This window comes from Clarias gariepinus, chromosome 3, assembly GCF_024256425.1.
Source record: "Clarias gariepinus isolate MV-2021 ecotype Netherlands chromosome 3, CGAR_prim_01v2, whole genome shotgun sequence".
NCBI lineage: Eukaryota > Metazoa > Chordata > Actinopteri > Siluriformes > Clariidae > Clarias > Clarias gariepinus.
The window spans coordinates 2,260,331-2,287,627 of record NC_071102.1 but is presented as its reverse complement, the minus strand read 5'-3'; the positions used below and the strand labels follow the sequence as shown (position 1 = coordinate 2,287,627).

Here is a 27,297-nt window from a genome sequence, read left to right as displayed (position 1 = left end):
GGTCACAGACTGTTTAACAGCTGAACATTTAAGAGTCTGTAAATGAGCTTACAGTCTGGCAGAGGGAAACACACACACACACACACACACGGAGTGTGAAAGTGTGATATGTGGAGGGATATTAGTCCGAGCTCAGTGCATTCATCTCCGAACCATAACACACAGCTGCAACAGAGAGAGAGAGAGAGAAAGGCAAAGAAAAAAAGAGAGGGAGAGAGATTAGAAATGATAAAGAGAAGGATGGACATAGTGAAAGAGAGAGAGACGAAAAAGACTAAAAGAGTTTAGAAAGAGAAGAATCTTACTGAGAAGGATGGACAGACAGAAAGTTTCAGAAAGAGATAGAGAGAGAGTGTGTGTGTGTGTGTGTGTGTAAGAAAGAGACTGTGAGGGTGAGACAACGCACAATGTCCTGACAGCATTTAACAAGGCGTTTCATGTGGACAAAGATATTTTTAACACGAAGGTCGTGTGAACAAAATTATTAAAATAAAAAAATAAAATCTTCATTTTTGAAAAATTCTGTCTACGTGTGGACATGGCCAAAGTGTGTGTGTGTGTGTGTGTGTGTGTGTGTGAAAGAGAAAGAGATTAGAAATGATGAAGAAAAATGAAACAAGAGAGAGAAACAACTGAGACAGAGAAATGCAGAGAGTGAAGAAGAGAAGAACAGAGAGAGAGAGAGAGAGAGAGGGAAAGAGGAAGAGCTGAAATCAGTGCTGTGTTTAACAGATGAGAGAGTGGAGAGTGCAGGCGTTACCCCTGAGCTCACTGACAGTTATACCACAGCATCATGTAAAAATATCATCGAGTCTCAGTGACGTTCAGCAGGAAAAACAACAACAAGAGAGAGAGATATATAAATTATAAAAATCAGCAGATAATGATTTGATCCGCTCCCACTTCACTACGCTCCTAATGTGGAAAATCTGTTTCTCCGGCGTTGCTCTACAATTAACTTGTCGCTCTCGCTCTAAAAACGGCACCTAATAGGCCGCAGCGCTCCGATACGAGGTTGCCTGGCAACCGGGCGCAAGGCAGCATCCCTGCATCCCCGGGCTTCTGTGCACGTCTGTGTGTCATGACGTTTATAGTTATTTGACAGTAAGCACTTTGTTTTAAACAGATGCCTTAAATATCAGGGTTACAGAGTGTGTGTGTGTGTGTGTGTGTGTGTGTGTGTGAGGCAGCACATCCAATCGAAGATCAGCACCACAAATGAACGTTCGCTCGACATTTTCGGCTCATCAGAGGAAACTACAGGGAGTTTACACATGTACCGAGCTGTGAAAAAGTATTGGCCCATTAAACTAATTTTTAATATTACATAAAAGATATGAATGCAGGTTTTAAATTGTGAAAAAAAAAAGGCTGTCCAACCCTACCCGGTCCTATGTGAAAATGTATTTGCCCCAGACCCATTGCTGAATCATGAACAAACTGTGACTGATATGTTTTTTGGAAAGCTGAGTTAAATTTTACCTGCCACACCCCGGACTGATTACTGTCAGACCTGTTCAATCAAGAAATCAAGAAATCTGTGCATATTAACGAAATTAATTTAAGTAATATTACAATTTAAAAAGTCAGTGTAAATCTATAAACGAAAACAATCTAATCCCAGTCTAATCTAAAGACTGCACTCGGATAAGTGTCTGATCTGGTCTCCTGCACTAACTCAGAACATTAAATCCTCTACCCCTCAGTTCCCTCACTACAGTGGCACCTGTCAGGCGTAAGATATATTAGGCTCCCAGTGAGCCGTCAGTGCTCGGAGGAAAAGGAGCCCTTGTTAAAGACGTTGAGGTTTATTTTCCTTTCATGTCAGGTTTGATTAGGACCGTGAGTCACAAGACGCTGTCGCCGTTTTACTCAGAAAGACCTTTTGAGAACCGAGTTGATGAGAGCAGCCGGCTTGAATAGGGAGATCATTTACTGACGGGTTCATTCACGCCCGGCGCTGTACACAAACACGCTCATCAAGCGGCGAGGCTGTGGCAAAAGAAAACAGAAGAGAACGTTGGTGCCACATGCGGCCAATGTTCAGCTCGAGAGCTGTGTTTAGGAGCTGCGTATGAATAACCGCTTTATCGTAGGACAGGATCACGAAAAGTCATAAAAAGACAAAAAGTTGTGTGTGTGTGTGTGGATTGAATGAGGTAGAGCCGCTAGCTTAATAGGGGTGTAACGATGTGTCGAGGTTTGCGATGTTCATCTAACGCAGCTGCGCTGTTTTAACACTGAAGGTCCTAATTTGCACAACCCATAGAGTTTAAACACACCCTGAACAGCCACATTAAAACCACCAGGGTAAAATTGGGCCAGGTTCTCCTTGTGCCTCCAAAACAGCCATGGACTCGACAAGACCTGTGTGTGTGTTACCTGGCATGAAAGCATTAACAGCAGATCCTGTGAAGTGGGTTCTCCATGGATCAGAACCAACCCCAGATGGAAATGAAAATGTGTCTCTTCACATCAGTCCCCATTTTTATAGTTCTGTGGTCCAGTTCTTCGGTTCCTCACATGGCAAGACATGTCGGTTTACATTTAGGCATTTGGCAGACAGATAGGTTTGAGGACGCTCTGACCCAGCGTCATCCAGTCATCAGAATCTTGCCCACTGTCAAAGTCTCTTCTTATTACTTCCACATTGTTCTGCTTCCATCGCGTGACCTTAGCGAGATGCCTCACACATCCCTCCTCCTGACAGATGCCACTGTAACGGGATAATCAGTGTAATTCACTTCACCTGGCAGTGGTTTTAATGTTATGGTTTGATCGGTGTACAGAGAGCTCACTAGGACCTCTGAAACCTCTGGATCACGAAGACCGTCATGCGTTGCATGTTTATACGTTATGACACACACTACATGTTTATATCTTATACGCATTAAACAGTTACACAACCATATCATAGCTTTCAAACTACTCCAGCCTCACAGCATGGAAATCTCCGGTGCCTGAGAGAGGACAAGGGCTTTAACACGGATGACTAGATGACTGCTTTGGGGCATCTCCAAAACAGAAGGTCTTGTGGGGTTTTCCCAAAAGTGTTACAAGGAAGGACAACCAGTGAACCGGTAACAGGGTCAGGGGAGGCGACCGGGGCTCACTCAAGCACATAAGGTGTGAAGGCTAGCCCTTCTGGTCTGATCTCACAGTAGAGCTAGCGGAGCACTAAAGTAAAGGCTGGTTCTGATAAAAAAGAAACATAACATGGAGTGAATGGCAATTTGTTGCATATGGAGTTGCAGCAGTCCGTGCTGACCATCACCTGCAATATGAACGTGAGCATGATGTTCAGGTGTGGGATTTGGCGTTGCATACCTGTGGAAGAGGATGCATTATGGGAAAACTCTGAGGCTCCGGGAAAGGTTCTGCTGGGAAACCTGGGGTCCTGCCATTCATGTGGATGTAACGTACCACCTACCTAAACACAACTTCAAGTCTTGCCTGACATCAGTGGCGTCTTTCTGCAGGATGATGCGCCCTGACACACTTGAGGTGTTTAAGGAATTTGACATGTTGGCAAATACTCCAGACCTCAATCTGATCGATCGTCTGTAGAATGAGGAAAAAAGGCTCATCCATGGAGGCTCCACCTCAGGACTTGCATGATCTCCTGCTTAGGCTTGGTGCCAGATACCATACACACCTTCATAGCTCTACTGGGGTCCAGGCCTCAGTGAGTCACAGCTGTTCTGGTGGCCCGAAGGGGAACTACACAATATCAGTGAGGCAGTTTCAATATTATGGCTGAGCGGTGTAAGACTGCACATCGTTTTATAGTTTCTACATTTTTATGTGGTTGCACTCCGAGTTGAGTCACAGGTCAGTGAATAAGTCGTGCAAGTCCAGTCCCAAGTCAGCAAATTAGAGACTTTAGTGCGACTCGATCGATCAATCTCAACCCTCGAGTCAACATTTCCGCTGTGTAGCTCAAAAATAAAACTGTGCAGTGGGATTTGAGATGGAGCCAACATCTCAGCTTAACACGCCTTTAGAGTTCAAGTTCAGGATCATCTAAAGGACATTACTCATCTAAAAGAAAAAAAAGATGGTTATAAAAAAAATGTAATAAAATAGGGAAAATGATAGAGAAAAGATTGAGACCAAGAGTAAGTGTGTCTCTGTAAACGTGTGCTATACATCGAATTATATCAAGTCCCTGTGAGATGAATAACGTTGCAAAGTGTCTCTAAAAATAGCAGAAGATTTTCATTCAAATAGGGCGAAATCATCTTCCCAAAAGCGCTCGTTTAGACAGAACCGAACCCCGGAACTGGCACGCTAGATAATTACATGGCAAGGCAAAAAAAAAAAATTTGGATGTTTATTTATAAGAAAAAGATGAAAAAAAAATTCTTCCCATCCTCTTGGTGGCTCTTGTGAATTTTCCACAGCTGCTGGAAACATTTCTGTCCTTTTTTTTTTTCCTCTTTGCCTTGCTTCTTTTCCACAGGGCTGCCAATCAGAGATGCGTTTCTATGGCAACCGGAGCAGCGGGAACAGCCTCCAGATGGCTTGGGAGCGGCGACGGATGCCAGGCTCGTGCTGAGAGCGAGGGGGCACGTGTGGAGACGAAGCCGAGGCAGGCGACGGCGCTGTGAAGGACACTGTGACCTCTCGAGTCGCCGCCGTATCCCTGACCGATGACGCTTTCGCTCCTTCACACATGGTCACTTATTATCACTTTTTTTTTTTAATCAACACGCTTAGATTGTGTTAACTCTGAGAGGATTGTAACTCAGAGAGAAGATTGAGATCGCTTCATTAACGCAGGGAGATTATTACAGTCGCTCTGATGGACAGAGGAGTTTAATGAGAAATACTTTAAACGACATAAAATCTTGGATTGGCTTCAGGAGATTATGGGGGGTAGGGAAAAAAAAAACATAATTTAAATACGAATGGAATTAGACGGCTTGCAGTTTATATACGTTATCACTTAGCAGAGGCATGGGGTCTAATCCGTGCTGCTAAAGTGACAGATCGGACCAAATTAAAATCCACACAGTGCCCTGTTCACTTCCACACATGCTGGGTGGCTTTATTTTGAAACTGGACTCCATATGATGATAAAATACAGATACTGCCATACAATCTGTCACGATACACACAGTGTCATGCTGATGCTGGAAAATAATCAACTATCACAAGGCAGTGTGATTAACACGAGTTACTGTTACGAAACAAAAGCTGATTATTTTATAGATGCAAATACCTGTTTTATTTATATTATTCTACAGCAAATTACAAACAACACTTTAAACTTTTTTCTTCTATTACTTATAGTTAGATTTAATGTTTCGGAACATCCTGTCCAGACCTATGTTATAGCAGCTATAAACAGTCATTCCCTTTCTTTTTCGTTTTCTCTTGAAGTAAATAAGACGAAACTTAAAAATCAAGCTAGCATTGTTAAAAAAAAAAAACAATAGCTCAAGGTGAGCGTATGGATGGGAGGAGCTATGACGAGGCCATGAAGTTCTTGGCGAGTGTACGGGGAATATCCGACGATCTGACTTGATATGCAATGGGCAGCTCGAATGCTTTCTAATCATTATAAAGCCAGTAGAACTGCTTGCAAAGCCATGATAAAGTTCGCTATCAAACTTATCTAGCTTTTTTTTTTTTTGCTGCTAGCATTGCCGCTAAAAGTGCCGCCATCATTGCTGGGAAAATAGAGACTCTCTAACCCATGGAAAAACAAAACCAGTATTTAGGAGGAACCGTCTTTCATTGAACCGGCACCAGACAGGAACCAGGTTCACTTTGGTGGAAAAGGGGCCAACGTGGAGCAGTTCCTGGAGCGAGGATAGAGGGGGGAGAGTCACAAACGGTGGCAGAAGCAAACAACCCCAACACGGCAGAGGGACACAGCAGATCATTTCTTTATTCTAGAATTTTCCTATAAGTGCCCGGAGAGCACTATGGGAGAAATGTACAGGTTTTTTTTTTCTTCTTGTGAATAGTCTATGGAAAGAATTGACCAACGTCCAATAATTCTGTACGTTTGGCGAGATTGAAGAGAGGATTTAGGAAGTTTGAAGAGAGCCCTATGAGAGTCCAGGTGTACGCCAGTTTTCTCGCCAACATCGCTCTCTAGGAGATTTCTCACCTGTATATATCAAAGGGGTCTTAGACTTGTCTGTCATGAAGATGTAAAAAGTAACAGCTTTACATACGGCTGTCACTGGAGACTTCTTTCATAACTGGCAGCGAAACATCTTCACTCTGAGATCCCCTGTGAATGTTCTGTTACTATAGAAACGCTGTACTAGGGTTAGTTGTATTAGGGTTACTATCATATCTCCTTTTATAAAAAATTCATCAACACCTTTTGACAATCACAATCCAGAATTCGACATCACACTGATCTGGGTTTAGTCGACACGGATCATTAAACACGCCTTGGCTGATCTGCTCAGGTTAGGGCCAAGTGCCCGATGTGTACATTTCATTTTCGACTAAACCCAACCTCAAACATTACCGACTGGGATAGATAACAGGTCCTGTTCAGACAGAACTAAAAACCAGAGAAGCCAGAGAGCGAGGGATTGTTTGCTCGGCCACTGGAGTGAGATTCGCTTATTTGGAAGTGCATTGTCTCAAATCTTTCTCCGGCTTAATTATTAATTACACCGACAGTTCAAACACCACAGCCCAGTGAGCAAATACCACAGAGAGAGAGAGAGAGAGAAGGAGGGAGATACTTGACTCCTCCACCCATCTGCTCAAAAACAACACGCACACTCCATTGGGTTTGGATCAAACAAGTCTCGGAATCTGCTGGCCGGAAAGCAAGGCGGTGAAGACACTCCATCTTGATGACAAGTGACTAAAGCAGGCAACAAAAACAGTCCTGGGGGGGAGGGGAGGAGATTTATTTATTCAGTGGCGAAGAAAATGGAAAGCCTTTGCTTTTGCACTCAGGTTGAAAATTGCTGTATATTTCAGTCTGAGAGGCACTTAAGACTCGCCCGGGTCTCAAACGGGCAGGAAAAAGACAAGTGTGTCTCTTTGTCAACTTCTTTAAAAAAAAAAAAAAAAAAAACATTTTCAAGCACCTCAGTCTTTTAGGACAAGAGCCGACGGGCTGTAACGCGTACGCGCAAACTACTTATTCAGCACAGACACAAGAATATTGCCTGAGGAGTTATAACAGGGTGTCTCCACACTGGACATAATACTCAAACGCTAATCCCAAACAAGAAAACAAGTTACACACAACACTGACATTATTTAAAGTGAAGTTGTTCTAGTGAAGGCCGTCCACTCGGCGGCTGGGAAATGGCGGGGAAAACGTGGGAGACGCCGTCCATGACGCGTCTCCAGGATGTCTTTGCATGGTAACGATCAATAAAGCTGACAGATATCCTCATGCCGATTTAAAATATGACAGAACAGCATAATATCACGTCGGCTTGCGTTTCAGCCGCTTACTGTCCATGCCTGTCTTCTAGATATCTATCTAAAGCCCGATTCGGGTGAGACTAGTTTTGCAGGGGGTCATTAGAGAAATATCTGTTTCACAGACGTACTTTGTGATTTTAATCCCGTCCGAATCTGCCATGTCTGTCTTTCTCTCACACGACCTCTGTAAAAATTCCAGAGCAAATTACCTACTGTTTTTCAGCAAACTCTGAGGTCCTCTGAGAAATCTAATCCCGTCCGAATGCAAATGTCAGTGATTGCCGAATTTTATTTTTCCAAAACCTTTTGGTCAACGTGAACTACCGTACTATCTCAAGTTTGCGCACAAATAATGGATGTACATGAGGACATGTGATCTTGTGCAACGTCCACATGTAAAACACAGACACTCCTACCTCCGTAATAAACAGGGAGATGTTTTAGTCCCGGCCGAAAGCATACATGAAATGACAGACGTCGCCTAAAAGAAATTCAAACTCAAACGTCGTTTGGAAAACTAGTCCCATCCGAATAGCGCTTAAAACATAGGTCCCGTTTGGCCGGTGTAGCGGGTGTCCCTCACCGTGTAACAGCAGACAGCATCATCATGGTCTTTTATGTCATACTGTGAGGTAATAATAAAATCAGTGTGAGAATCTCCAGGGGGTTGACCAGACACTCCACAGGTAATGGGCACCAGGATCTGCACGTGGGTGGAGCCGCAGGTACCTTTTAGCAGTAACAATAAAATATCCGATCAGTTCAATGGAATCGTGGCTAGCATGAGCTGCTTTCACCTCCGTGGCTCAGGTTCGATTCCCAGTCAGGTTACAGCAACCAGGACTGTATAATATATATCTTCCCATATATTGGATATGGCATAGGGTTTACACCTTGACGCAACCCTTCCCAGTTTATTAGGGTTGCGTCAAGGTGTAAACCCTATGCCATATCCAATATATGGGAAGATCCTTCGTGGTTGGCTAACCTGGGCTTACTTAAAAATATCCATAAAATATTTATTCTTCAGTTTCAGTGTGTTTGGTGTTACATCCATGTCACCTCATTCATATTTGATCCAGCATGTTATTTCATTTCTTAGCGCCCCCTAGTGGCAGTTTAACAAATTTGGTGTAAAAACCAAAAGAAGCCGCTGCTCACATTCGCCCATACCAGACTTCTTTCATTCAGGCCGTTATTAGCGAGCACTCCCTAAGATGTTTACGCTGCTTATATCAATATTTCCCAGCGACTTCTTCGAGGCGGACAGCAGCCACCAGAACGGATGAGCCAACGGAATCATAACTCACCGGCCGTGAAGTCCTTGTTCAGGTCGATGAAGGCGTTGGAGTGAGGAACGCGGACCTGCACGTTTGACTCGAGAGCTTTCTTGCACCTCGGCTTCCTGCAGAACGAGAGGAACGTATCAGCGCCTGACCCGTGCGGGAGATCGTTAAGACGCAGAACCGTTAGCAGTGGAATTACTTTTACCTGTCACGCAGGTAGCAGACCTCAGTGGATTCGCCCACAGTTCCAAAAATGTCCGGAATCATATCGCCGTCGAAACTGTAGCAGAAGAACAAAGACACGCACAGGTTATAGAGTTTACACGTACATTAGCGATGGGGAGAAAAAGAGTTAGTTCTGTTGTGTGGCAATTCACGACAATTATCTCCACATTGACTGCAAATATACATTTTTTAAAGCAATTAAAAAAATTATTTTTATCATGATGGTGGCAAAGTTTTGCAGTTCCTCTAAAATCCTACAGGTGGCGCACTAACCCATTCACACATTGTCAGGCAGCACATTTAGATTAAATAAAATTTATAAAATCATGATATTTACAGGACTTAATTGAATCAACACAAAGGTATCGTGATGACATCGTATCGGGACGTCCCTGCCGATTCCCTTCACTATATATATATATTACACACACACACACACACATACTTTAGGCAGTACTGAACTTTCTAGAAGATGCACACTTGAGAGCAAAAATTTAGACACCCTAAGGACATATTTTTAACTGAATAGTAATTAATAAGAAGTATTTAATAGTAAAAAGTTAATTATTAAAAATAAGAACTTAATTAATAAAAAATATTAATTAATTGGAAGTCAATTAATACGAATAAAAATAAGAACTTACTTAAAAAGAACTATTAATTTTTTACCAAAAGGTCAAAGGTGATACTATTGAGCGCTAAAATAAAATACATGAACGATGAAAAACCGGCTTGACTTTTGTTTATCGTTGTTTGTTTTTGTCTCTGCTCACCTGCTGTTTAATTTTTGAAACAAGGTCCGTACATGATAGATGGCAGCCAGTACGGTTTGGGAGCCAGGAATCATCAGGGGATGCTAACTTTCCCACACAATTACAAGCATGTGTGTGTGTGTGTGTGTGTGTGTGTCTGCACTTACTCCATGACAAGAGGCTGATCATTAAAGGTCCCGTTCAGGTCGACTCGGTCACTTTGATCTGTCAGAGAATCATAAAGAATTAGTGTGTGTGAGTTTGTTCCATCCATCAATCATTTCTCATCCATTCCTTCATCTACGCTTTTTTACATATTAGTTTCCGTCCCTCCATCATCCACATTTTCTCTCTCTCTCAGTTTATCTACATTTCTAAACTTGCATCTCCTTGTTCTTCATCCATCTGCCGTGTCAATCTATCTATCCTTCCTTCTGTTTATCCGTCCTCTCATCTACAGCTCGTCTAGATCATCATCAGTGTGACTTCACCCACATCCGTCTGTCTGTCCGTCTGTCTGTCCTTTTCTTCTCCTTCTTATCCCTCCATCTTTCCCCTATGCCTCTACTGTGCGTCATGGATGATTCATTTCACCTCAAGTAAACCGTGTGTGTGTGTGTGTGTGTGTGTGTGTGTGTGTGTGTGTGTGTGTGTGTGTGTGTGATTACTCAGAGTTTGGTTGTTCCCCCAGAAGACGAAGACTTTGGTGTGCTGCAGGTCTGAGTCGTGACCCGTGAGGAGAACGTCCATCTGAGAGTCTCCGTCATAATCAGCTGGAACCACACTGCTGATCCTACTCACCCCACTGTAACACACACACACACACACACACACTGCTGATCACACTCACACACACAAACACACTGCTGATCACAATCACCCCACTGTAACACACACACACACACTGCTGATCACACTCACACACACACTGCTGATCACACACACACACACTGCTGATCACACTCACACACACACACTGCTGATCACACTCACACACTGCTGATCACACTCACACACTGCTGATCACACTCACACACTGCTGATCACACTCACACACTGCTGATCACACTCACACACTGCTGATCACACTCACACACTGCTGATCACACTCACACACTGCTGATCACACTCACACACTGCTGATCACACTCACACACTGCTGATCACACTAACACACTGCTGATCACACTCACACACTGCTGATCACACTCACACACACACACTGCTGATCACACTCACACACACACACTGCTGATCACACTCACACACACACACTGCTGATCACACTCACACACTGCTGATCACACTCACACACTGCTGATCACACTCACACACTGCTGATCACACTCACACACTGCTGATCACACTCTCACACACTCACACACTGCTGATCACACTAACCCCACTGTAACACAAACACACACACACACACACACACACACTCACCTCGGAAACGCGTCTTTCTTCACACGCACTTTGGGTTTGAAATACGGCGTTTTAACATCAGCCAAGAAAATCAGCAGCTCAGAGTCTGAAGGAGACAAACGTGCAGGGATTAACACACACACACACACACACACACACACACACACTGCATGGAATGCACTCCACTCATAATTAAAATAATTGTTTATAGTCCTACAGGATTTCCTGTATAAACTATTCCCACATTTTCACCCCGTGTGGATTATTTGCCAAGTTTGTTTAGAAAAATGCTCACGGCGAATGAAGTAACGGAGACAAATAACAACAGCTTCTCTATTTTAATCATTAAATGGTTTTTGTTTGTTGTCAGTGTGATTCCTATGTGAACGGCTCTCTCTAAACCTCTGATCTGAAACCTCAGGACCGTGATGATGATGATGATGATGGTGGTGATAGTGATGATGATGATGATGATGATGATGGTGGTGATGATGATGGTATGGGCTGTACCCTGGGCTCAGTGCACTTCTATAAACAGGAAGTGATTTGGGACTCACCATCATCACCATGACAACACTGTTTATAGATTATAAACCTCGCAGTTTAACGGCATTACATAAATAAACACCTCCTGTAGGTGTGTGTGTGTGTGTGTGTTTGTATCTTAGTGTTTTGTTTAAGCGGCTAACTGAGGTTAGCATTAGCTCACAGCTACTTGCCTTTCCTTATGACGAACACATCAGTCTGTTTATCCGAGTTAAAGTCTCCGAAGGCGGCCACCGTGCCTGAATTCTCCGGGCCGAATAAATCCCGGGTCACGTCCTGAAGCCCGGACGCCCCATAGTGCAATAAAACAGCCGATATTAAAGATAATAACGCGGTATAATGTGTAGAGAGCCACATCCTGGTTGGTGTAGTTCAGAGCTGTTAAACTACACGACCTGAAATACGGCAGGAAGTACAACAACAGGTCAGAGTTAAAACTTTAGCAAAGAATACGATTTTACTCATTTCCAAGTATTGAGGATTTAAAAAAAAACATTTATAAAATAAATACTTCGCTTTACTTGGGAAAAATTAACAAATAAAAATATATATATAATATTTAGTTACGCGCATAAGGGTTACGTTACAGGAGAGCCGCTTCCTGTTTTACGACAGTGTCGTGAGTTCTTCCTTAACAGTAAACATGGCAACCCTGGCTGATGTCGGATGGAAGCTTCTGGAGTTTAAAGCCAGATCTAAACGCTCAGGTTTGCTCTTCTCACTCATGTTCAACACATTAACTTGTTTATCTTTAGAGTTTTGGTTGTTTTTTGTGTGTTTGCACATTGTATGTGTGTGTGTGTATATATATGTGTGTGTGTGTATATATAGTGTGTGTGTGTGTGTTGCATTGCATTGCTGAACTGGTCTGTGCTTAAAGGTCAGGCTGGAGTGTGTGTTACTGCAGGCTATTTTAGGAAAACAAAAACAGCATCAACTTAAAGACAAATCTGTAACATTTCATTTCACACACACGCGTTTAAAGGCTGTTTTTTTTGCAGGTGTGTTTGAATCTGATTTATGCACTGTTAAATCAGTATTATACATGGAGGGAGTATATATGTGTTATCTTAGAAATGTAAGCAGTGAAATCAGAGAGATTTAATCATAAACATTAAAAAATGAATAAAACAAACGTTAATTGGTTGAAATATTCCCTCATGCCTTACATTTACAGTAAGTCCCCTACATACGAACGAGGTCTATTCCGAGAGCTCGTTCATAACTCCAATTTGTTCGTAAGTCCAACAGACATTGACTTCACTCTTCACTCATACCATACAGTCTCTACCACCTCCAAGTTTCCTGTGTACAGGGTTGTGGGGTGCCTCGAGTCTTTACCAGGAGACTTATGGCACAAGGAGGGGTGCCAATCCATCACAGGGCACATACACTACGGGCAATTTGGGAATGCCTATTAGGCTGATCTGCATGTCTTTGCATAGTGGGAGGAAGCCAAAGTCCACGGAGAAAATCCACCAAGCAAAAGGAGAACATACACACAGACCGCACACAGACCCGAGGTGGGAATTGACCCCCTCTCGATTCTGGAAGTGCAAGGGGAAGTGTTAACCACTAAGCCAACGTACCGATACACAATTGGCTATATGCAGTAGATTGGAGTAAAGTGTTCTGTAGAATCATGCCGATGTTAAAAGAACGAGCGATGTCTGCCATCTTTTCATCTCGCTCCATTCTCTCAGTTTTTGTCTTTTGTGTCCATCGTTATCGCTTAGCGTCTCTTAGCAGTACCAGCTTCATCGCCGCTACTTTTGCGCTTGCTTCTGGACATCCTGCGCTTGTACTGCCGTACTTGCACAAGATGCGCACTGCTCGCACGTGACAGTGTACACCGGACATGTATTCTAACTTCCACGATTAAACTTGCTCAAACGCGTGTTCGTATCTTCAAAAGTTCATAACGAAATGTTCGTATGTAGGGGACTTACTGTAGTATGTGATATGACAATTATACATTGTTAGGAAAGCCGACTGTGATTGTGTTGGTATCAAAATGTTGCGAGATTAGCTCTTTTTTTCCCGAACTTCTGACGTCTTAAAACCTGGCAGTAGAATTCGATTTTTACAGTGTAGCCCCTGGAGACATTTCCAATCGTGGAGATGATGGATGATCCACTGTGTAGAATGATGCTTAGTCTCAGGGTCGTACCCGTACACCCACCAGTAATGAACCTCAATTTTTGACGTGCTGTTTCTTTTGCTACTGGGTCAGCAGCCTGGGGACGAACGTGAAGGACTTGGATTGTTTGGCTTCCGATGTACACATGACGATGTCTTTTGTGTCACGCTGACTTATGAAGGTCGGTGCTCCCTGTGACTGTGTGTGCAGCCTCGTGCTGCCATAAGCTGGCGTGTTACAAAGCTAGTCTCGAAACCTTTTGATACCACCTCACACTATGTGTAGCTATTTATTTAATTTGGAATTTTGGAATTTAACAAAAGGAACGTCACGTGATAATCTACATGAATAACAAGTAATAAACCTTTCATTACAGTTTATTGTTTATGTAAATAAACTGTACTTAGCTGTACATTTCAGCCTTGTCAGTAATGTGTGATCCTCAAGGCTGCATCTTTGGACCGTTTACTTTTTTCCATATTACATCTGGCGAAAAGAATAATATATAAAACTTTAAGATTATTTAAGGTGTGATTGATTATTTTAAAGGTGCCTTCATGTTGTTGTTTAGGAAAACCACGATATATTTTTTTTTCCCCCCCCAGACTGCGAGGATCCACTCTGATTGTTTGTGTGTGTATTTTGCTGCATGTTTAATCCTGTAAATCTGTGTAATTTTTTCCTCCATGGGTGCTGTACTAACCCTCAGAGCTTCAGTAGTGCTGTAGTGTCGTAACAATCAGCTAATCGACAAAATGGCCAGCACCGCCTGCGAGCGTCCCCGTTCTCGACGCAGACTCGACAGACCCGGTAAGTTTTAAGTTTTTCGGGGGTGCAACGATGAGATGAGGTCCTTACCCTGGTGGGTTTAATCAGAGATTCTCAGACCTCTCACACCCACGGAGCTCTGTGTACATGTTACACAATCACTACTGAATTAGCTTCAGAAACATTTTACAGGCCTGTGAAAAAGTATTTACCCCTTTCTAATTTTTATTTTATTTTTTGCATATTTGTTACACATAAATGATTGAGATTATTAGACGGATTTATCACCCAGATAATATCACCCAAAGATAACCTGAGTAAATTGTTTTTCTAAATGATGATTTAATTAATTAAGGGGGAAAAAAAGCTGTCTAAACCTGCCTGGCCCTATCCAGAGAAAGTAATTTATAAACAACAACAGCAAATCCACCTCTGTATGGTTTTGAAGCGGCCTAGTCAAAGTCCAGAATTAAATCCAATTGAGGTTCTTAAACATGCTTGAATATCCTCCAATGTGACTGAATTAAAACAATTATACAATGTAGTGTGGGTTAAAATTATTTAAGACTCATTACGTTATCACAAACGCCTCATCACATTCGTTCTCTCCAAAGGTGGCACAACCAGATATGCTATTACTTAAGCTATTACTTTTTCTTATAGGGTCAGATAGGTTTGGACAGCTTTTTCTTCTCTCTTAATAAATAAAATCATCACTTAAAAACTGCATCTTTGGTTATCATTGTGTAATAATAAAATGTGGTTGATGATCCCAATCATTTATGTGTGACAAATATGTAAGGAAAAAAGCGGGCGGGTAAGGAGGCAAATACTTTTTTACAGCACTGGATATAAAAACTAGGGTAAGTGTTTAGATGTGGAGGATCAGATCAGCCTTTAGTTGGAGCTGGACGAGTATCCAGTGTTGAACTTTTCACCCTCGGGGCACACAGGGTCAAAGGTGAGATTATTTATAGTCGTGGTTTTTAACTTTCTAAAGTTAGACCTAAAAGTTAAATCCAGCAGCCGCTCAGACAAACTTATAAGACTTTATTCTAAAATATAATTCTATTTTAACAGTGATTTTATGTTATAAGATGACTTTTCAAATTCAAATTTTATTTTATTTGTCACATACACATATTTTATTTGTTAATACGTTGACACGTTATTGTGGTGTAGTTAAACTACTAAAAACAAAACACGTCTTCCTTCTAGGTTTCCTGTTAGGTTTACTCTTTTAATTTTAAACACGTCTCATTTGACCTTAGCTTATAGACCGACTGAAAGCTCTGTGTTGTTCTGGATTGTCTTGATTAGTTAAACCTTGCGCTTCAGGACAGAACGTTTGATTTGAGAAGCAGAGCTCGTGACCACAGTCACATATAAAGATGTGGTAGGCAGCACAATGTGCTAAATGGTAGTAGCGTATTACTAAATTTGTAACAAAATCTATAACAAAATATAAATAGAGTTGGGATCTTTATAAAATCATGATACTACAACTTAGATTTGCAGCACAAATTGGATCGGCACTGAGGTATCGTGATATCGTATCGGGTGCTCCTGATCGGATGATTCTCGTGCCTAGTAGTTAAATTTCAGGTAAAATATTAATTACTGTATATATATATCTCTTTTAACAATGATCATTGTCGCAAAGCAGCTTTACAGAATGGAAATATTATGGAAATGGATTAGAACATGGACTGTAATGATCATATTGTCCCTGATGAACAACCCATCCTGGTGTGGGTGATAACGGATACTAATGATCACAAAACCGTGGCTGGTGTATCTGTGTGCTCTAGGGCTGAAAGTTCAATACAACTGAATAGGTGTTTAAGTTAATAGAGGGTCTGGCTCTCGCTCTCCTGCTAAGGTCTTCATGACCTTTTGAGCCAGTTGTGTTGTCCACATGTGTTATTTCATAGTTCTGAAATCTGCAGTATTGTTATAGAATGTAGAAAATAAATCACTGAACATAAACCCTTAAAATAAAAGGTGTGTCCAGACTTTTGACTGGTAGTTTGTAGGTGATTTAAGGTTTGTGATGGAGCCTAGAACCATCAGGAATTTTAACTCAGGTGGGGGGGTTTTAAAACACTCTCTTTTTCCTGAACAAAAAAAAAGTTCAGGAATGTAGAAAAGCCCCCGTTAGTCCAGGGACTGCTAATCACATGCATGAACCATCACTAGTCTAATATTAGAGAATCTACTAACTGGGATTGACTTTTAGAATTTTTAAATCTAGATTCTCTTTTTTTCTGTTCTTGATTGAACATACATTCTGTCCAACTGTTTAATCTGTTTTACATTTAAATATTCAATATATTGTATAATTTTTGTATTTAATCTTCTTACCTGAAGCCCTTTGATCTATATGTCTATGTCGAAAAAAACAGCAATAATTAAGTTTGACATGACCAACCTCGGAGATCACCCTGCTGGGTTTTTTATTTTTTAGGTACTGTCTCTTTAAGATCATTACATCCTAACGAGCTCGGTTCTGATTGGATGGTGGGTTTTGCTACTGAACTGAAATAAGAAATTCCACACCCCCCTTTTTTTAATTCTGAAGTTATTACTCGACGACTAGCTATAGAGCTAGCAAAGAGATTAGCAAGGCGGAAAATTCTCATTCGAACATTGTCAGTAAAAACTAAATGAGTTCTTTCATTTTCATGTTGCGTGTTATTTTATAATGGATAGTTTTGTCCTTCCTACTTAAAGGCTAATGGAAATTATGCTAATTTCTGGAGAAATGGGAGTTTTCTGGAGCTGAGGTACTTACCGTTGGCCAACTCCATTAAAATGTAAATCACTCCGAAGTGTCTGAAATTGTGCTCCGGCTTCAGTTTTTTTTTTTTTTTTTCCTTCTCAGATTTGCTTTTCTGGGTTTGTGCCAGTCACGTCTATAAAACGTAAGCTAGAGCCCCAAGATTGACACATTTTATTGACAAAAAAATCCTAAAAATCCACTTTGTGTCTCGTCATGCTCTGTGGATAGGTGAATAAAATTTTCCCTTATTCATGAGTTTTTTTTCCCCTCACACACACACACACACACTGTAGCTCAACTGAGCGATAAAACGACCCCCCCCCCGCCTCTGATGTGTTAATATCTGCAGCTCGTTAAACAGCTCAGGTCTCGGATTGAGTTCTGGACGAGCGGGACCTTCGAATAAACTGTAGACGATGAAGTGTGTACTTGAGCATGGCTGCAGCTTTGGAGAGCTGTGTTTGTGTGTGTGTGTGTATTTGTGTGTGTGTGTGTATGAGTGAACTAAAGTGCCCTTCAGTGTGTCAGTCTAAAGAGTGCTCAACTTTTCTCCATTATCAGGCTCCATTTATGAACCCCTTAAGCTGTCCATCCTGCACCGTGAAGATGAGCCTCTGTGGGAGAAACTGGACCGCTTCTACAGCGCAGGTGAGACCTCGAAAATCTGACTCGTTTACACGGATGAAGTGTTTGCATCCTCATGGCGGATGTGAAGATGCCACTTACACACACCCTGATTTACTTTCAAGATGCTCCTAATCCCTACATGACCCTCCAGTTTATACTGTAAATGATTCGAGACCACTGGCAGAATCAGTTTTTTTTTTTTTTTTTTTTTTTAAAGAAGAGAGTCATACAGAAGCCTGGTTATAAAATGAATCAAAGTTTGGAAGTGAATCACAATGAATCGCTAAGTCAGCATTCAAAAGTGAATCAATATACTTTATGAACTGTTTTTGAGAGGGAAAAACACAAACTCGTCCAGACAATACTATCCAGGATTTTTGTCAATGCTTTTAAAATTAATCAAGCGTTCCATACATGTGAATGAATCATCTTGAATCATCGGGTCACCATTTGGAAATTAAACATGAAAAATTATAAATTCCCTTGTTTTAAAAAGGAAAACACACAAATATGCAAACAAACATTCCTATCCAGTATTGTGGTCAACGCTTTAAAAATAATTCATGCATACCCTATATGTAAATTACTTTTTATTTCAGCATTTATAAAGTATCTACCTATCGATCTGTTAGTCTGTTAGTCTTGAATTATAGAGGCACCATTATGATGTGAATCATTAGGAAGTGAATCACTGAATCACCATTAGGAAGCGAATAATTTGAAGGTTAATGGTGATAAATTGTAAACTCCTGGTTTTGAAAGAAACACACACAGACACAAGCATCCCTATTTGTTATTTTGGTCGATGTTTAAAAATGAATCATTTATTCCCCATATGTAAATTAATCATGTTGAATCACGAAGCCGACATTTGGTGATGAATCATCATGTTTAAAAAAAAAAAAGGAAGAAAAATAACAGAATGAACATGAATCATGGAGTTACCATTTGATGATGAATTATGATGAATGAAAAGTTTCTTGTTTTTTTTTGCAGAAGAAACAAAATAAGCAAATTCGCATACTTTCTTGCACTTGCGAATCCATAAATGAACAATAGATTCAGCATGTTTAAATGAACCAAGATTAGGTGCGGAGTGTCTTGCTTGAAAACAAATGAAGTCTGTTGAATCGAGATAAATTACAGAAAGTTCAAACAATAAACCAGAATCAATTATAGAGTAATGTGTTCAAAAATGAATCGGCCCACCACATGGAAATAAATCAAGACGAATCATAGAGAAATTAATCATTAAGAATTAATAGTAATTAATAGAATAATTAGAAATCATTATAAATATAAATAAATCATTAAAAGAATGTTTGTAAATAAACAAAGTGGCCGATTCAGCTGTTTAAAAGAGAAATCATTTGTGTTTCCTGATTAAAAAGTTATTGTTTTCCATATGTAAGTACAAAAAAAAAGTGGTGATTCAGTACATTCAGGTGGTCAGCTGACTTCATTTTATTTCCCCATAACGTAACGAGTCTAGACCTGAGTAACTGATCAACCCCAGAGTAGTGGACACTATGCATGATGGGAGCATCGCTTTATGAGCTTCCCTTCTCACCCTGACACGCCCATCACTCTGAAATAGGCTCAGTCTGGACTCATCAGGTCACATGACCTTTTTCCATCGCTCCAAAAACATTCTTTTCTTGATCCATGAAAACCTTGATGACTACAATTATTTGTTTTTTGTCCAGTCAGTATTTAAAAATCAAACTCAGTAAACTGCAAGACCTTACTTTTAAAATAAATTGTAGATTCTCTTTAGTTTTAAGTTAATCAGGCTGTAGTGTGGAGTCATCCGTGAATCCAAAATGGAATCAATATAAATTATTGAGTCTCTTCTTTAAAATTAAATCAAGATGAATCATGGACTGGAAATGAATTGAGTTACACCATCGATTCCCCGTTGTAAATGAATCCCGGCCACTGTTTAAAAATGAATCAAGATGAAACATTGATTTTCAGACAGGGAACTTCATCTCGGGTTCAAAAATGAATCAGACTGTTGTTTAAGTCTTCTCTGAATAAGAAAGTGGATGAAGTTTAGTTATTGAGTTTCCTGTTTGAAAATGAATCTGTAAGTATTATAGAGATGGGAATCAGCAGCCCCCCATACGATATTATCACGATACCCATGTGCCGATATGATATAAATCTTGAGATTCTGTATGCATCACAATGTCACGCACGCGTGCACACGCACACACACACACACGCTTTACCAGTCCCCCTTCCATCCCTCCCCCTTTTGCCCTCACATCCCCCCCCCACACACACACTCTGCTCTCGATTCTTTTCAAAGCTTTGAGTGCAGTTTTTTTTTTTTTTTTTTTTTTTGTTACTTTACAGCAGTGATTCCGTTTGTAAGCATACACGCGCACTGTACAAACACGTTTACAAACACAAAATAAAATATGTTTTATGCACACACAGTGTTATAGTAAACGGTTGTTGATTATACCAGTAAGAGACGCGCACTAAGACCCAGCAGAGGAGACGATTACCCACTATTCCGCAGCACAAGAGAGAGAAAAATCGTTATAATCACATGACGCTCGGTGTCAAAACGAAGCGTATGCGTGATACATGATACTCGGTGCTCATAAACCAAGACAATGCTCGTTTTTCCAGTTAAAATCTATTAAAAATCTTTGCTCATCTTGCGGAACACTCGTAAACCGTGTTACTCGTAATCCAAGGTTCCACTGTATTTATCATTTACTAATTATATAAGAAACATAGAAATTTGTAACGAATTTAAGCCATGTCTGGAAACGTTGCCAAATAAATCCAGTAAAATAAGTCATGATGTTTCAAAAAGAAGAGTTAAAAAAAAAAAAAAATTCAGATGAATCAAAGAGTCGCCTGTTTAGAAATGAGTCGAGATTCAGGCAGGCGTATGACTCCATCAGTCCCTCGGACAGCGATTAGACGGACGTTATGGACGGTTATTTTTATCGGTGGTATAGAAATGCGCTACATGATTAATCGATACTTGTCTGTCTCACTTCACCGACTGACCTTCAGCCGTCTCTCTCTCTGGCCTTCTGCTCTCTACACCATTATTTTCCTCAGCTGTCAACCATCACTGATTTATGAACTCACTCTGATGTCAACTGTCCATTAAATGGAGATTTATCCGAGCTGTTTCAGATTTTTCTGTCCATGTTGTTTGCACAAGGCGAGCTGATTTACGCAGGTTCGGGTTTTTGATCAGGAATAAAAAGCAATGACGAACAGCTGGAGCTTTTGTAGCTGAAGAAAAAAGGCGAGTAGGAGCGCTAAGCTGAGATTAGAAGCTAAACACACACACACACACACACACACACACACACACACACACACACATCTACCAGCTGGCTTTGAAAGACGATCTTATATTTCATGAGTTCGCCAACATGTATTTGGCTTATCCTATCAAAAGTTGACATTTTTTTGTAAAAATATGGAATAAAACTTTTTTCTTTCTGGTTATAAAGTTAGCCCTTCAGAAACACTTCTGAAAAATTAGCATGTTAGTAAAATCTTTCAGTTTTTTTTCACACGCATTCATTTTTTGTGGGGTTTGTCATAGAAATAGCATTAGATTACTTAATGTAATTGTTACTGTTTAAACATTCTTAGTGATTCTTTAAGGGGAAATATACCTCAAATACATCTTTAAGATTTATAAATTCTAATATTTTCATGTGAACATCATGAGGATTTTCTTTTTTCCCCAAATCTCTCCGACTAACAACTGACCTCCCTTAAGACGGCCCACTAGTCATTAATATTCATGAAGCAGATCCCCAGTGCATATTAATATTCATCAGTTTGTTGATAAGTTTCTCTACAAAAAAAGCATCATTTGATGTTAAAGCATGAGATGTCTTCTCTTGAAATCAGTGTTTAGTTATAGATGAGATCCAGATGAGATGCCGTCCTGTTGTAATATATAATCACTTGTGTTGTGTTTTTTTTTATTTAATTTTTTTTATAGAATATTAATGTCCATAAATTTGTTTTTTGAAGAAACGTTTTTGTTTTTTATTTGGATTTGACTCTAGTGCGCTAATAGGCATCTTAAATATAGTAGGGAAGCTGTTCCTTGCATACTGTAGAATGATATCTCAGAAAAGTAATAATATTTGCACAAAAATTGCAAAATAAAACCTGCACAAAATTGCAAAATAAATGAAGACCAAAATAGAACAAATTGTTGCAACGTATTTTTCTAAATGTGTTCAGAAAACTGAACAGTTTAATTTTCAGACATTGAAGTCAAACACCTAAGACATCCAACAAAATGTTCTTTAAAACATTAAATGAGTAAAATGCTGAGAGCTTAAAAGATAAAGTGCACAGAACGTTTATGGGGGAAAATGCCAATACCAATGAAAAGGTGCTTGATTCTCTCAGAACATGCAGTAGATCAGGATTTAACAGTTTCTGTCATGGAGATTTGTCTCGACTCTTGAAGGTATTTATTAGCCACGCTCTGGATCTGTTTTGCAGTTGGAAATGCGTCAGTCGAAGACTTGAGTTTGTTTGTATTTCACCACAGCGTTGCACATGTTACCTCCACGTTCGTGAAGAACTCACATCGGGGAATTAATTATTTTTGTTGGTGAAGGCAAGTCGTTTGTGTTACACGTCTGCATCTTCAAAAGAAGAATCAAGGAAGTGCGTTTGGTGACGTACTGATCTCGTTTTGTCTGGGATAACTGCTAAGTTTATTGGTTAGATTTACAGAAAGGTTACGGCGATTATATAAAATTACACAAACACACAGAGGGCATGGGAATTGGTTGATTTTGCATTAATAGTTGCAATTGTGACATCATAAAAATACAAAAAAAGTCTGGCTCTTTGGAAGCAAATTATAATGAAATGAGGGGGGTCAAGACTTTTGCACAGTATTGGTAATTGTGTAATTTGTGTCAGTTACATGAAATCAGAATAGAGTTTGCTTTCTCAAGAGTCTCAGATGTTCAGTTAGAGGAAGTGATTTCGGTAATTGATGATGACATTTCCTGCCCCGTAACGGTTTATATGTTGTTTAATAAAGTGAGACATGAATGCACTTTAATGAAGAGAAATATCTAATAAAGGGCCATTTTTTTCATAATTCCTGCTTTAAATCATTTCTCTTCACTAGACATCATTTTCAATATCATTTGCATCTCAAACACAGGTGTTTTTGTTCTGTTATATTAAATTTATTTCAGTTTTATACAAAAGCACAGGAATGTAAAAGTGACAGTGTATTGATTTACGATCAGAGTTGTTGATGTGGCAGAGAGGGTGTGGTCAGGGGTGAGCTATGGACTGAGAGGAGGCGGAGTGAACTGGCAGGTCAGGAAGTAAAGCTAAAATTTGTATGCATAAATAAATTAATCAAAGTAAAAAAAAAAGATTGCGATGTTTAGAAGAACTAAAGATCAATATTTGTTTCAAATTGAAACTAGATTATTCCTGAGGTTATCATTTAGGAAACACTTAAATAAATCAAAGAGAACATTTGGATATGAATCATGTTGATTTATAGAGTCATGATTTAGAAATAAGTCATGATGAATCATAGAATCACTAATTGAATCATAGTCACTGAATCAGGATTTATCATAGACACGATATGGAAATAAATAAAGGTGAGTTATAAAATTGTTATTTAAAAATCATGAGATGTAATCACCGTTTAGAAATGAATTGTGAATCATAGAGTCATCATATAAAAATGAATCCTGACACTTTATAAGGGTGAGCACTTAAGAGACTGGGTCATATTTACTAAGTCATTTAGAAATGAATCACAAATCGGAATCATCATATCAAAATGAATCATAGAGTCGCCCTTTGAAATTAATCTACACTTTCTACTAGAGGCAAACCTTGCGAGCATAATTTGTTTTGGAAGTGTGCTTGTAGATCAAAGCACTTGTATATCAAAGCGAATTCCCCCTATAAGAAATAATGTAAACTCTGACGATTCGTTCCACAACCCAAAAAGATTCATATAAAAATAAATAATAGACAGTAATAAGTAAAAATAAAACGGATTAGTTCCTGCACTTTACCTTTGGAAATAATCGTAACTGGTGTTAGAAGATAGGAGCAGCAGGAGGAGGCCGGGGGAATCTTCTTTTTTTGCATGACTGTAACAGTAAAGCTGTCTAATGACATTTCCTTTTGCCTCCTTTTGAAGATTTCGTGGAAATCTGTGCATTTGCATCCAAAGTGCTTAGATGGTTTTCCTTCCCTCCAAGCTCTATGGATTGGCTATAAATAATGTCTAATGTCTCTTTTTTTTTTCTTTCTGTCTTTTTTACCCACTTTGCTTTGTATATTTACTTGTTGCTGCACATGTATTTAGTAGATTTAGCACAGAGGTAAGCGTGCACGGGAGTCGGGGCGTACACGGGGTCAGGGGGCGTGCACGGGGGTCACAGAAGCATGGATGGGACTGAGTGAACCAGCTGAGGACAATCACACACATTTCAGCCGTACAGTAAAAAGCATGCGTCTGTGGGAACAAATGAAGCTGACAGTGCATGCACTGGAATTCTTTTGTAAGACGAGTAAAGTTTTTTTTTATTTAATCCATATGCTTTCATTTTGTTTCTCTGCAGTTTTAGCTGATTAGGTTTAAATAGTCAGTGAGATTAATTAGAGACTTAGGGAGTTCTAATAAGATAAGATAAATAAAGATTGAGATCTAGTGTAGCAACTAAAGTCAGATTAATTAGAGATTAAGGGAAGTCTAGTCACAGGGAGTGTGGCCGAGCGCTCGCCTCCTGATTAATCATTCGACTAATCGAATCAAAGTTTCTCTTCTCGAGTTAAGTTTCTCTTTCTCTCTCTCTCTCTCTCTTTCTCTCTCTTCCTGTTTTTGGGGTCGTCTCAGATCGATCTTTGTTTTCAGAAATACTTTATAATTTTTTATATTTCTGCACACGGGCTCGACGGATTGGACGCTGCGGTCATCCTCGTCATTATCACGCTGTACTAAGGCTGACCAGGCTGCAGCACACAGATTAGTGACCTGTACGGAGGAGTCGGGCCCCGCGCCATTACTTCTGTTTCCTCATCATCACCTTTTTTTGCTTTTCTTTATGATTAATACATAGAGACAGTTGAAGCTGATCCGTGACAGACAGCCAGTGAGATATATTGTTGGCCAGACATCATATTGACAGTGAGACAAATAGACAACAGACAAATATAAATAGTTAAATTTATCTCCGGCTCATTTTTTTTTCTGACTGCCTGTGTGTTTGTCTAATTGTCTCTCTTTCTGTCTGATTGTCTGCCTCTCTGACTATTCTGTCTCTGTTTGACTCTCTAAATAAGTATTTATCTCAGTCAGAGGGTCAGACAGAAAATTATATAGTCTGTCTGTCTCTCTGTCTGTCCATTTATCTTTGTCTAATTGTCTGACTGTGTATTCAACTAGCTAGTCTCTCAGTTTGTCTGTCTACCCACCTGCCTGGGTTTCTTAGTTTCTCTGTCTGTCTGTCTGTCTGTCTGTCTGTCTGTCAAGTTTTAAGATTCATATTTATATTCGTATTGCCAAAGCTTAGAAGTAAGGTGCAAGAAAATAACAGGTATAGAAAGAAAAAACAAAAAACAGAATGGTATAGAAAGAGCATTAATAAATAAAATTATATAAATAAAAAAGCGCAGGCATAATATGCAAAGATAAAGTGACTCTATCTATCTATCTATCTATCTATCTATCTATCTATCTATTCGTCACTCTATGTTTTTATCTATGTACCTTACCTGCCTGTCTGGCAATCTCTCTCTCTCTCTCTCTCTCTCTTTCTCTGTCCAGCTGTCCTATGTCTGCATTGTTTTTGAATATAGTATCTGGTCTTTCTTGTGTTTATGAAAATCTTTTTTTTATTAAAATTTCTTTTAGATTTATGTTTATTCCTCGAGTTGAAGTTTTATTTATTCTGTGTGTGAGAGAGAGAGAGAAAGAGAGAGAGACGTGATGATTTTACTAAAGTGTTTGAGGGTTAATGGAGTTTTTATGCAGCAGGACGGCTCCTCAGTAATAAATCTGGAGGTTGTGCTGCAGTACACACCGCTGTGCCGCTGTAATAAACTTTATAGAGGAGCGTTTAAACAACTCGCACCGCTTCCACTCCGAGATACCCCGCCGTCCGTACAGCGGAGGAGGAGGGCGAGGGCGAGAGACCGCACCGCACTTCAGCTGGAACTGTACTCATAATAAAACCTGTGGTGTACCTCACACACACACACACACACACACACACACACACACACACGCCCACGCCTCAACCGCCTTGCTCTTACTGTGCACATTACTCACCTGCTTTACACCTGATAAACCTCTTCCCCTGGGTGTGTGTGTGTGTGTGTGTGTGAGATTCATATTCTCATATGCAGGCACTGCTTATCTATATTTATATACACACTAGATTATAGAGCCATCCAGAAATATTGGCACTCAGTAAAGTTGCTATGAAAATTTACACAAAACTTATTTTAAGGAGATTAAAAAAGGAAACATAAAAAAAGCTTGCGTTTTATACAGTATAAAGCCACGTGTGTCAGAAATATTGGCACCCATCACCAGTTTCCATATCTCACAGCACCTACCCGATCTCTAAATGTTTTATATGAATGCATTTTTTTTTTAATGAGAAATATTACAATGTTTGTTCATGAATGAAATAAACATTAAACACAGTGAGCTACACAATTTATTTGTACAAATACAGATATAGATTGTACCTGATTAATACTTTTCCTCTGTTCCTTCCATCTCTCTCTCTTTCTCTTACTCTCTACCCCTAATTCTCTCTCTCCCTGTCTGTCTCTCTGTAGTGAAGTGCACTATTCTGAATTATCAGAGCCCCACCACCGGACTGTTTCCTATAAAGACCTGCTCCGACTGTAAAGAAGCTAAAGTGCGAGATTCGCTTTACTGTGCTGCCAGCGCCTGGGCTCTGGCTCTCGCTTATAGGTGAGACACACACACACGGCGTGGGCTAATATTCTAATAAGCTCTCTGAATGTCAGCGCTGAGTGTGTGAGACTCTGGGTGTGTGACTCAGGACCGCTCTGTCTGTAGTTTCTGAGTTTCAGATTAAGGAGACTTAGACCACACCAAGTACAAAATCTGTGTAACGGACTTTATTGACGATTAGTCATGCACACACACACACCTTCATACCTTCCCACACTCCCCCCCCCACACACACACACCCACACACACTCACACCCCCTCACATCGTACACACTTTAAGTACTCGTGCTTGTATTCAGTCATTTTTCAGATTCTGCTTCTTTCACTTCAGGCCTGTA

General features: G+C 40.1%; 2 protein-coding genes across 5 annotated transcripts in view; one reads left to right on the top strand and one right to left on the bottom strand.

Moving 5' to 3' along the window:
• The window catches only part of itfg1 (integrin alpha FG-GAP repeat containing 1), a 154,111-nt gene extending 142,086 nt beyond the window's left edge, over window positions 1–12,025 (bottom strand). Inside the window, exons 1-6 of the mRNA XM_053491718.1 lie at window positions 11,824–12,025; window positions 11,126–11,210; window positions 10,348–10,484; window positions 9,847–9,904; window positions 8,908–8,982; window positions 8,727–8,821 (exon numbers count right to left, since the gene is read on the bottom strand). Of these exons, the coding sequence (XP_053347693.1) occupies window positions 8,727–8,821; window positions 8,908–8,982; window positions 9,847–9,904; window positions 10,348–10,484; window positions 11,126–11,210; window positions 11,824–12,007 (634 nt within the window). The 5' untranslated portion in view covers window positions 12,008–12,025. The remainder of the gene's footprint in view (window positions 1–8,726; window positions 8,822–8,907; window positions 8,983–9,846; window positions 9,905–10,347; window positions 10,485–11,125; window positions 11,211–11,823) is intronic.
• A 229-nt stretch (window positions 12,026–12,254) lies between these two features.
• phkb (phosphorylase kinase, beta) overlaps window positions 12,255–27,297 on the top strand; it is a 73,836-nt gene continuing 58,793 nt past the window's right edge. For 3 of the 4 annotated variants that reach the window (XM_053492103.1, XM_053492101.1, XM_053492102.1), the window contains exons 1-3: window positions 12,255–12,357; window positions 17,902–17,988; window positions 26,818–26,956. In XM_053492103.1, coding sequence (XP_053348078.1) covers window positions 12,294–12,357; window positions 17,902–17,988; window positions 26,818–26,956 — 290 coding nt within the window. In that variant the 5' untranslated portion in view covers window positions 12,255–12,293. Of the gene's footprint in view, window positions 12,358–14,499; window positions 14,601–17,901; window positions 17,989–26,817; window positions 26,957–27,297 lie in introns of all 4 variants that reach the window. The other variant, XM_053492104.1, reaches the window with a different exon arrangement.